The sequence below is a fragment of the Papaver somniferum genome, chromosome 7 (assembly GCF_003573695.1).
Source record: "Papaver somniferum cultivar HN1 chromosome 7, ASM357369v1, whole genome shotgun sequence".
In the NCBI taxonomy this organism is placed as follows: Eukaryota; Viridiplantae; Streptophyta; class Magnoliopsida; order Ranunculales; family Papaveraceae; genus Papaver; species Papaver somniferum.
The window spans coordinates 133,236,058-133,249,298 of NC_039364.1; the positions used below are offsets into that span (position 1 = coordinate 133,236,058).

The 13,241-nt window shown below is 33.9% G+C and overlaps 1 protein-coding gene across 1 annotated transcript; it reads right to left on the reverse strand.

Annotated features, from left to right (window-relative positions):
- Positions 1-1,747: 1,747 nt before the first annotated feature.
- On the reverse strand, positions 1,748-5,343 carry LOC113295250 (60S ribosomal protein L23A-like). Its single transcript, XM_026543603.1, has 3 exons — positions 5,196-5,343; positions 3,205-3,531; positions 1,748-1,861 (listed from the first exon to the last, which is right to left on the reverse strand). The coding sequence occupies exons 1-2, from the start codon at positions 5,341-5,343 to the stop codon at positions 3,218-3,220; spliced, it is 462 nt and encodes a 153-aa protein (XP_026399388.1). The 3' UTR covers positions 1,748-1,861; positions 3,205-3,217.
- Positions 5,344-13,241: the final 7,898 nt, after the last annotated feature.

Consider the following 13,241-nt stretch of genomic DNA (forward strand, 5'->3'; position numbering starts at 1 on the left):
CCTTTACCAGAGAAAGGTTGAAAATCGGTTTTAACAATTGCAAGCAAAAGTTGAAAACCGTCGAAACACATATGCTTTTATGCCAAACCAAAACCGATTCAACATATTGTGACTTTTTCACATATTATTTGTACCTGAACCCCTCATGATTCTTTGATAAAGCCTACCAACATGGGCTAGAACTTAATCCTGCTAAATCAAAAAGTTACCCAAACCACAAGGGTTCACAACATTATGAGACTGAATATCAAGGTAGTAAAACCGAGATCAAACATCTCATAAACCAATTTGCAATACACCATAAATATTTAACATGAAATCAAGTATTGCAATTACCTCTATCTTGTAGGGAATTAAATTGAGAAACCAACGCAAAAAGAATGAGGTCATACCGAGTTCGTACGAAGAAGTTATGGGCAAAACAGTTTTACACTTCTTCGTATGGGGACCTCTCACTAGGATAGGTTCCCACCCTAGGAAATGGTACTAGGATCGGTTCCCTCACTATGACATGGTACTAGGATCGGTTCCCAAGGGTTACTTGTGACTAATCACAACACTAAACTGTTTTTGACATAACTTTTGCATACGATGTCCGAATTCAGTGATTTTTGGCTCGTTTTAATCGTAAAAACAAGAGATACACATATATGATCAGTAGATATCAACATCATCAACTCAAAATTACCTTTTCTATCAAAATCTCAAATATAGATAGAGAAGGTATGAGTATAGAAGAAAATAAATCTCCCTAAAGATGTTAATTAGTCATATAATAACGGAGAGGTCATGTGCTCAGTTTTTGATGTGCTTTCTCACCTTTCAAAAGATTGAGTACTAAGGTGAGCATGCACATTCTAACACAACTAGGTTGCGCTGAGTTGAGCCTTGTCTTGTTCGTCACAAGTGACTAAGACAGAATCATCATTCTTGACCTCTTTCTTGGTTTGTTTTCTCTTGTTCCATCTCTTGTTTTTATTCTTTGACTTGTGATGAAGAGTGTCATTATCGCAACGTTCATTAGTACAAGAGATTTCAGACACGATGTCTTTCTTTAGTCTTTCAGGAAGACTCTTATAATTATTGTCACCAACAATTAACAGCTGAGAGTTATTCTTATGACTATCTTTAGGTTCCTTCTTGGCTATGGAGGACTTCGGGACCCATTTAGAGATGGGTTTCGCAGGAGTGGCTTTCTCCTTCATATCATTAGGACGATTGTATTTTTGAATACTTTGCTAAACATCCTTTCTCCAATTTGGAACATCAGACCTTGTCTTTGCATTTGAAACGTCATCTCTCTTTCTATGATGGGGAAATTAGGCTCAGGCCCAACCCATGGATAACCCATAATATGAGGCCCTTAATTAAAAAAAGTTTAAATCTAGGCCCCGAGTTTTTAAAAGACCTTGATACCCTTATGCATATTGTCAAGCCCATAATTAAATAAAATTTAAATCTAGGCCCAAAATTATTAAATCTAGGCCCGAAATTATTAAAATACAGTGCGAAGGTGTAAACAGAAGTTACACATGCATATGGCATGTGTAACCAGAAGTTACACATCTTTATGATATGTGTAATGCAAAGTTACACTTGTATATATATGCAAATAAATAGACATCAAAAAAAAACACAAAAAAAAAGTTATTACTTTAATATTCATTTACAATAATTTCTTAGCATGTGTAACTAGAAGTTACACACGCATCTATTTAGTGTAATTGAGAGTTACATATGTGTCTATCTAGTGTAACTGAGAGTTACACATGCATCTGACTTGTGTATTCAGCGTCAACTCCAGTTCCAGCGAGACCATTACCACGTTTAAGCAATTAGCTTTTATGAAGTTATCTAAAACCTGAAATATAACAACAAGCAATCAGTATTTATACGATTAAAATGAACAGTACATAAAACAATGTATATTTCAGTTTCACAAGCATCTGACTAGTGTAGCTAGCGGTTACACATGCATCTGAATTGTGTAACTGAGAGTTACACATGCATATAACATGTGTAACTAGGAGATACACATTCATCTGGCTAGTGTAGCTAGCAGTTACACATGCATATGACTAGTGTAACTAGGAGTTACACATACATATTGATATGTGTACCCAAAATCAGTATGTGTAAGTAAAAGTTACACATCTAATTAACATGTGTAACTTGCAGATACACATGCATCTGAATTATGTAACTAGGAGTTACACATGCATCTGACTTAGATATGTCAACATAAAATCAGCAAATCCATCTCTAAATGAATAACACTAGCAAAAACGAGAGGTGACTATCAAGCAATTACCAGTCATAAAATAATACAGTTAACCTTGCAAGTGAATGAGAAGCTCTTAATTAAGATATCACTGCTTCAGCAGAAAGACGTTGTTAGCACTGTATTAACAGAAAGACGTTTTACAGTGCTAGTCTAGATGTACCTAAGCCATTTTCATATTATCGATGACGAAGGACATTTTAAGCAACAGAAAGTAAAGCTTCAGACAGTAATTATACTGGCAGAATAATACAAACACCTGGGAACCTTGTGCTAGCACATTAATATCGCAAAAAATGATCACACAACTGATTCAGCAGGGTATAGATATGAACCCAGGAAAACAAAATGCATGTGTAATCAGTAGTTACACATGTAAACAATAGTTACACATGCATATTAGCATAAGTTACACATACAATCATCATGTGTAACTAGAAATTACACATCTAATTATGTAACTATAGTATAATAACTATAACTGCATCTAATTAGTCTAATCTGCATCCACTACTACTCCCTACTACTAGGACTTGATGTTCTTTTCTCAATTTCATAAATATAACCACTATAACATATCCCATCAAATTAGCATGTGTAACTATAAGATACATATGCATATCCCATCAAATTAGCATGTGTAACTATAAGTTACACATCTAATTTGCATGTGTAACTAGTAGATACACATTTATTTGGCTTGTGTACCTAGAAGTTACATATTTAATTAGCATGTGTAACTACTAGTTACACATCCATAGTCTGCCAATGCTAGTTAAACGTGCAAATTGTCATGCATATGGCTTGTGTGATGTGCAGTTAAACAGATGTATGAGTTAAGTGAAACCATTCCAGACCTATATCCATATACTACCTTTCAAGAAAAAAGAAGTAGCTAGTCGTAAGTAATCAAGAAGGCTTACTTGATAACGGTGTTCACTTTATCTGTCTGGATGTTTTACATCTTCTTGAAAGCATCCTTATTTTCTTCTTCTTGTTGTCTTCAATCTTCTTCATTGCGGACTCGGTGGTGAGTGGGTATTTCAGGATCTGGTAATGGTCCAGCTTGTTCCTTGGTAGTGCACTAATATATTGGTACTTGGGATTCCTTGCCTTCTGCAATGTCTTTGGCCTGTGAAATATGACTGATGTGCAGATATTCTTAGCCTTCTTCTTAATGGTTGATGCTCCAGCTTTGACAGCCTTGGAAGCTTTGTTAGCCAGCACCTTGGGGTCAGCCTTCTTAGTAACTACATGACAAGCAAATGATATCAGTACCATAGCAGCTAGAACACTTCTCATACAAATGAACAAAACATGACATCCAAAAATCAAAAACCAATGGACACAGAATAGTCAAATCTATCTCATAACTGAATAAACTAGAGCAAGTATACAAAACTTAATAGTTCACCCTTACAGAGTTACAGACTCTACAAAAAGAAGGTAAAATTAAAAATGTCACAGTTAGATAGAAGTTTCATATTAGGTTACATATGCATATACCATCAAATTAACATGTGTAACTATAAGTCACACATCTAATTTGCATGTGTAACTAGTAGATACACAAGCATGTTATGTTTTGTTAGCTATTGCGGTAATTCTATTCTCTTACGATGATTGAAAAGGAATACACAGATGCATATCTTGAAGTTTACCTTCAACAAACTCGACGGTTTCAAATTTCAGTAACAATCTTGCTCAAACAAATAAGCTACATGTTCTGTGATTCTCATTACCTTAAGTCAATCTATACTTCTGTACCTTCGCAAAAGATAGTTTAATTCAATATAATCTTATAATGCTTGTCCATGAATGCAAGTTTCTGATTTTCAATTGCTAAGACATGAAGCAAAGTATATCTTTAGTGTTTCTGTTTTCAATTACTAGGACAACATTGACCAAATGAATTTTCAGAAAAATAAGGCTCTTAATAACTATATACATTGTTTACGTGTATGTGTGGATTGCAGGGAGTGGTGGTGTTGATAATGATACCAAAAAAGTGGTTAAGCAGATGAGGATGGTGTTGTCTAGTGAGCTTCAGGTAAACATGACTCCATAAAATTTGATTGTGATTGCCACATTTCTAGGTATCTATATATGTTGGCATATGGATGTCTAACTGCTAGTTATCCGAAACCTGTAACTAGCAGGATGTGTAACTAGCAGTTACACATTCTGGGATATAAAGTTTATGTTATGTATATTTCAAGTTCTTATGAAAAGGTATATCATGCATATTAGAATGACTAGATAACATTGTTCGGCAGTTGCTTTATGGCCAGCTTGTTCTCAGTAAAGGACCATCATTCAGTTTGGATGAGGATCTAGCAGTAACTACCAGGATGTGTAACTGCTAGTTACACATCCTGGGATATAAAGTTTATGTTATATATATTGCAAGTTATTATAAATACAACTATAACAAGCTTGGTAATACCCAAATTCCACCTTCGTAAATCTAATCAGATCCACGAAATCAATCAGTTCAGCTACAAAGTGAGATACCGATCAATATAGCTTCAATTTTCACATGTTTAATATTTAATTGATTCATACATCCTAATCTAAGTATACAAAAACACAGAAATCACATCCACTCAAACCTCGATAAGATCACAGACAAGCAAAACAAACTAAACATCTAGGAATTGACATCAACTTTACATACAAACCCCAATCAAGTGCATCGATCATGAAATTAACAGTAAAACGAATCATTATCCACCTCCAATAACATGCAACTAAGTCCACTAAAACCAGATCAGAAATTATTTCAAATCCAAACAAAATCAAACCAAATCTAGAACTTCAAGCTCAAAATTCAACCTCAAAAAACCTAGATCAACCACCAAACTACCAAACAAATCTACAAAATATCACAAAAAATCAGTAGTGAGATTCTTACGCTTTTCACCACCAAAGACATGATTAACAGGTTTCTTCCTTCCCAAGAGGCGATTAATAGCAGAATGAACACCTTTTGCTGATGAAGATTTAGGTACTGACTGAATGTTGAGCAGCACAAACCTCATATGAATGTTGTTTCCCAACATTAACGAAAATGTTGATATTTGGAGTCTAGGGTAGGAAAGTAATGTCTCAACAATAGGGGTAGAAAAGTGTATGCAATTGATTTTGTATCAAAACACCACCATTAACTAGCGGTTACACGAAGATAAGACCTTAGGTGTTTTGGAAGTAATGTCTCAACAATAGGGGTAGGAAAGTGTATGCAATTGATTTTGTTTGTTTAGCCACAACAGTCATAGTATAAAAGATCAAGAAAGGCAGTTGATAACTTAACTTAGCATGCGTAATTATGAGTTATACATGCACCTGACTAGTGTAATTGAGAATTACACATCCATATATGACATGTGTATCCAGCAGTCAATGAAAACACATATGTAACTATAACTTAAACATTCAATTAACATGTGTAACTCCTAATTACACATGTGTATACGAAAGTTACACATGCAATTTGGATGTGTAGACGCAAGTTACACATGTTGTGCATCAAAATTCTAAGACTCATACACTTGCACAATAATTTCTAAGTATCAAGATATTCATACACATTAATGAAACAACACATAACATGTCATATTGCTATAAATTTGTACACAAAGTACATCTATTCATAAAAATGTTGAAAATAAAGCAAGTTATCTAAAATTAGAAAGAAGGAATCATCTTACTTACCACTGACTTTAGATCCTCCTCCAAAACTTCTCAAATACCACCACCTCTACCACTACAACTCCTCATCTTCCACCAGAACCTGCATATCCACCACCAACACTATTGATGAACATTAGTACCCTCTACAGTTACGATGACGACAAGTAATCACCATCAACAACAAAAACAACAATATTCTAAACGCATACATAGATTTAAAACTTGTTGATTCAATTAAAACGAGAGAAATCTTATTGATTTTCAGATCTTTTCCCATACGGCGATTTCATTTCTGCTGCTGTTGAAGATCTTCTTGATTCAATTGTTGAATTTGCACAAAAAGTAAGTAATTAGGGTTAAAACGACATTGAAGAAATTCGATTGATTCAAAAAAAAATCAGGTTCTTCTTCTTCTCAGATCTTAACAGAATCAATTAAAATAAAAATCAAAATCTAATCAAACATTGAACTAATAACAGTAAGAATGATTAACCTAATCAAAAACCTAATCCGAAATGATTTCTGCTGCTTCGAATCAACTGAAACTTAGATTTGATTCAAAATCTTCAAAAAACCCAATCGAACAAAAGAAAACCTAATCTGATGCATCTTGAAACCAACAAAAACCTATATTCAAATGAAATCCATTCAAAGATTGATTCGTATTGGTGATTAACTGATGATTACCTGCAAAATCGTCTCGTCTTCTTCTTCACAGATCTAAAATCGGATGAGCGGAGAGAGAAAAATAATGCAGAAGAGAGAGAAAAAGAAAAGAGAAATGAAAATATCTTCTGGGATTCCTCCTGTATAAATAGTAAAGGGTAGTTTTGTCATTATTAAAATTCGTAATAATTAATTATGGGCCAGATCTGAAGAAATATTGATATTCTGGGCCTAGTAGTATCATTTCATGAAAGTATGGACTTGACAGTGGATGATCCATTTGGTGGGGCTTCTATATGTTTGAACCCATATAGCAGGGGGTTATAGTATTTTTCACTTCTATGATTGGGTATATTATGAGATGACCTTGTCGAGTGATATGCAAAATTTGAAATATCATTATAATAATTATTTTGCCTAAACATAGGACAATAACGATTTGAGTTCGTATGAGGAGAAAAATTAGCCAATTCGTTTGATACAAAAGAAAGTGCATCTTGCATCTTAAAAAAATTTCATCCCCATTGCAAGTGTCCTTTATTACCACAATAATAACAATGCTTAATATAAATATACGAAGTACGAGTTTTGATGTTACCTTTTTGTGGATCCTCTTGCATTGGAGTTCGACGAGTTTTCTTCTTCTTCTTGTCTTTGTTCAACGTTGTTGCTTACTTGACATTAGCAGAAATGCCTTCTTTGATTATTGTTGGTTGAACACTATTCTTAGGCTTGACAGACTTTTCTTCTTTGCAAGAAATATGAGCATCTTTGTCATCAGTGGAAGCCTATGGTTTAGAAGAATTTTTAGCTTTAACAAATTTTACCTCTTTGCTAATATTTGAAGCATCTATTCCCTCATAGCCCAATCCTCGTGTATCACGATGATTTCTACTTGCTTCTAACATTGAGGTTAAATTGTTTAAGCTAACATTGAACTTTTTAAGGTCCAAAATTTCTTCTTCCAACGTCTTGATTTTATCAAGAGCACCAGCTAGATCAGCCTTAAGGTGTTTTTCTCGTGAGAGATATACACCTTCTTTCTCTTCAAAACTCTCTGGTTGAGAATTAACCCTTGCTTCAGATTCAACAAGTTTCTTTTCCAACAAATGTACTTTTTCAAGAGCACCATCACGCTCTTTCTCTAAAAATTTTGTTTGAGAGAGACTAGCACTGGATTTTTCTTCAATACCCTGTATTTGTCGAGAATTAAACATTGCTTCCGATTCAGCACGTTTCTTTTCCAACAAAAACAGTTCTCTTCGAAGATTTTCACATTCTAATTTCTTAGAATTTAGATCATTTGTACGATATTTAAGAAGACAATCACTGGTTTGGTAACCAATATAATATCCTTGAAAAACCTTCCTCAATTTCTTGTTCTCACGACAAAGAGGAGTCATAAAACCAAGAAAATCCGAAGTTATCAGTTTTTCATTTTTCAAAGGATCCAGTAATTTAGAGTATTCTGAGATATCCTCTTCTACTTCTTGTTCAAAATATGAGTCATCATCATTGGAAATTTTATCTAACCCTTCTTGTAGACGTATTTTCCAGTCGTCATTGGTTTCTACATTATTAACAAGATTAACTTGTCTCGTAGAATCTCTAGAGATGATTTCTTCAGATATTGAATCATAGATGCCATCATCAAGTGTTAATTTAAAACTCTTGATGTCTTGCTTTACGTTAACTGAATTATTCATTAGATTCAATTCTTATAGGTTGGATCGCACCAAACACATATTGTTAGATCTTTTCGTGTTTGCCTGCTCTGATACCAATTGCAAAGGCGAGGGTACCCAAATATACCTCAAGCTAAAACTTTTCCTACCTATAAGTCCTTTCTCCGAAAGTGATTGTCTATGGACTGAGTCGAGAAAATATAACTAATCGGTTCACACTTCGTGTGATCGTCTATGGATACGAGATCGAGACAATACAACAACGAAGTATGTTACCTGATAAAAATGTTTGGACTTAACCAAACACAATAGGATTCACTTATCAAGTAAATAGGAATTAACGTTTGTGTAATTTACTTTAATTATAATAAAACAATTATAATGCGGAAATATAAAATAAATGACACAGCAATATTTTGTTAACGAGGAAACCGCAAATGCATAAAAACCCCGGGACCTTGTCTAGAATTGAATACTCTCATGATTAAGCCGCTACACAAAATTACACCTAACTTCGTATAGTTGAGACCAAACAACTAAACCTATAGTTCACCTAGTTCCGTCTGTATTCCCACGCCTCCGACCTTAGTCACGTACTTGGAACAATTCCTTTGGTTCGTATTCCAAACAGTAAAGGAACAACAAATCTGTTTGGTATCAACTCTATTCAACCGAGTGATATGAGTCGGACAAAGGCTCTTCCGTTTATCTTAACATAAACTCCTTCTTCAGGTTCTTAGATCTATCTTATATTCAATTACCAAAGTAATCATTTAAGATTAAGCCAACAACACTATTAATCCAAAGAATTGTGTTGATGCCGATCTACTCAATTAATCAATCCAATCTATCACAAAGATAAACCGATTATTAATTGGACCCTCTTTTACCGAAACAAGTATTGTGCACACCAAAGATTATGAACCCACAAATCAGAAATCTTCAATATCTTGTTCGTCTTCAAGTCTTCTTAGATCTTAAATAAACACCTGCACACAATCACTTGAATCTCTTGTGATCAATCACGCACAGAACGAAGTATGCTAATAATGGATTATCACAAGATCGTCTTTAGAACTAACAACAGTCTAAAGATCCCTATCGAAACTCTGAACTAGTTTGAATGAATCTTATATCAGAAGAGAAGATTCTCAAGCATAAACAAACTAGGTGCAATCAAAGTTCAACCACCGTTAGTCAATCAAATCAAAGAAAACAAAAGATAAACCGCAATTATCTAGTTTTCCACCAACGGTACACGGTAGAGATTCTCAATCCCAAAGAATACTTTAAACTGAGCGGACGTAAGAGATTTATGCTAATTAGGTTACTCTCCTCTCCGAATAGGCAGCTACACCAGTAACAACACAACAAATAGGAAGCTTGTTGATTACAAAGGATTAGTTTGCTAGAAAGGCAAAATTCAAGTATTTATAGACAAGGAAGTTTGGAAACTAAGGAATTTCCAAAACCGAAAATATTTTCAATATATTCATTAAAGCACAAATTCGGTTTTCATAATTCCTGGAAATGCTCTGTCAAAAAATAATGATCGAAATCTTTCGGAAAATCTCTAATTAGTAAATGCACATTACTAATTCTTATTTCCTACAAAATGAAGTTAAATAACTTAATTAAAAGATTCTTAACTTATTTATATTTCGATCCTGGGATTCTCTTCCCTTAGCTATTAAGGAATAACTTTGAACAATTAAATAATAAACATTCATAGCACGTGTTCAAAGTATTTCGACATCCTTACTTTGTAAGTTCTCTTTCACACTTACAACCTTGAAACCGATTTGCCACACTTCCAAACAAGTTTAGAATTGTTTCATCTGACTTTCAAGAACTATGTGATTGATCAAATAACATTCAATCACATTCATGGATTTATCGGTTCTACCAAAACAAGTTTCGGTTCTACCTTCCATGTGAGTACTTTGCATAATCATACTAGCTTTCCAAAATTCGGTTGACTAGGTACTAGGATCGGTTCCACACATATATATGGTATCTAACTTATATGTGTTGCACATGTCCATAGGATCGGTTCCCCTTTGCCTATAAACGTGTTGCACATGTTCATAGGATCGGTTCCCCTTATTTCTATAAACCTTGCTACACCTCATAAAAGGATCGGTTCCCCTTTGTGATGTACTGCACCTCTTACTAGGATCGGTTCCCCTTTCCCATATTTGGTCAGACATAAAATCACAAACCCGATCATATCATCTCAGGTGATTACTTAAGATCGGTTTCACTAATAAAAGTCATACCAATACATAAGTCAGGCCTTTGTGAATAGTTCTACCAAGAACACAACAAGTCGTGAACGGTTGTACTCAATTACACATATTGGTTGTTCATAAGATATGCAATGAATAAAAAACCAATAACGCCTGGCAATTTCCTTTTCGGTTCACGAACAAGTTTATGAACTTACTTCCTTAGAAAACATGTAAAACATTGTTCCCTAGGATGAAATCTTCACCTCATACCCATACATAATCACAATAGCATTCAAATGATTATGGCGATGTCTTATCTACAAAGTTTAATGGTTAAGCAATAAACCTCGTATTGTATTCCTTAATACTATATCTATCTAGAGTTCAAATATGCTTCGCAGTTTTGTTTTCAATATGCACGACTTGAAAGATACATTAGGGAATGAACAGTTCAAGTCAAATATCACTAACCTCAAGTGGAAGGATGATTGTTGTCGTTGTAGCTCCTTGCTTCTTCACATCTTCAAAACTTCGCAATACTTGTAATGTCTCATATCCTAATACTTTCAAGCTAACCTATACGAAGTTGACTCTAGTACATAATCAAGCGACTCTTAACATGAGTTTTGATTCACTAAAGTATGACAACCAAACTTGACATACCAACGCTTGGTGGGTTCAACCGAGCTATGCTCTAATATAATGTTTCAAAAGAATCTTGTAAATTAACTATTTCTTCAACTGAGTCGGTAAGTTGTTGTCCTTCCTTAATCTCTTCAACTGAGTCAGTAAGTTGTTGATCTTCTTTAACTTCTGCAGGTGAGTCAGTAATTTTTAAAATCGTTTTTCATGCATCAAATCCTCCCAGCAATCTTTCCGCCATCTCCAGTCTCTTCATGTTTATATTGTCATGATATTCTATCTTCTTATCATCCAAATCCCAGCAGTGTCCACGCTTCACCAAACATTTCATAAATAAGCAAATGTTGATTGCACAATCCAACCCCTTTTGTGGTGGTACATAGGAGTGCGAAAATTTCTTCTTCGCCTTTGCTTTCTGTTCATCATCAAATTTCTTCTTGTTCTCCCTCTTTCTTTTTGTTTCTTTAACTTTTTCACTCTGTTGCGATTCTTCTTCTTCTGAATCTTCTTCTGGTTGTTCATTTTTCTGGTTTCTTCTTCTTTCAATCTGTTGTTATTCTTCAACCAATATCTTCTTGTTCACCCTCTTCCTTTTGGTTTATAAATTTTCTTGAATCGGTTTTGAATCATCTTCTTCTCTACTCTTCGCATTTAACTGTGGTGATCTTCTCATTTCTTTCATCTATTCCAAACAACAGTAATCTAGTCTGCATTCTTATTCATTTAATAACACAGCAATAACAGTTAGTAAAATTAATTGGATCAACTATTATTGTTGATTCTATCAATTGGATCAACTTCTGTTTTTGAAACCATCTTAATGGTATAATTTTACTTGGTTTTCAGTTTTATGGGATCAAGTCCTGTTGTTGATCCCATTTAATTGGATAAACTCTTGTTGTTGATTCCATTTTATGTGATCAACTTCCGTTATTGATCCCATTTTACTTGTATAATTATGGTTGGTTTTCAGTTTTATGGCATCAACTACTGTTGTTCATATCTAGCTTACATGAAAGAGAACCAACTTGTAAGTTATTAGTTTCATATCTAGCAGAATACTGAAAAACACACATATCTACACACAATTTTATGGATCAACTCCTATTGTTGACCCCATCTATGGTCTACCATTAGCCTCAACAACAACTTTAATATTGTTGATCTGTAGAATCATTATCAATATTGAAGAAATACTTTACAATCAACATGCAACATAATAATAACATGTAGTCATTTGAGTTTTATGGGATCAACTCCTATTGTTGACCCTATCTATGGTCTAACATTTAGCATCAACATCAACCGAAGAACACACATTCAGAGAACAATAATATTGTTTTGCATGTATAATTAACATGCAAATAATGAAGAACAAACACACACTGAGTACAATAATTTAAAATTACTTCTTTCCTCTATCAACTGCAACTGCAACTTTGAAATCATCTTAGCCTAAAATCAAAATCAAACAAAAACAATTAATACAAAACTAATTATATCTCAAACCAAATCATAGTAATTAATAGCAGAATCGGTATCAAATCATACATGCAGATTTTTTTTTCAGAAATAGAAAATCAAACTCAAAATCAAAACCGTAAGAAATCAAAATCAAACCCGTAAAAAATCATAATCAAAACCAATATCTTCACCAATAATAGTAAGTAGAAGATGAAAATCGTGTTTGCCTTTTGAATCCTATGTTTGAATCTTCAAACTCGGTAAGCCTTAGTTGTCTATCATTTCTTCTCTGATTTTTTGATTCTTGAAACTAAAAATGATTCTAATCAAATCGTTTAGTGAGATAGATTGACGGTTTGATTCAGTTACAGTGATGATTCAGTTTTTGATTTTTGGATTTCTTCAGTTATTTCAGTAGCGGTTTCAGAAGTTTTTGGAGAAGAAACAGCCGGAGAGAGAGAGATCGTGCAAATGACAAAAAATGGATATTGCATAATTCTGAATCATATTGAGAGGCACAATTGTAATCTGACAATCCGTATTTTTTAGGGGAGTCTATATTTATTTTGGGGGAGGGTA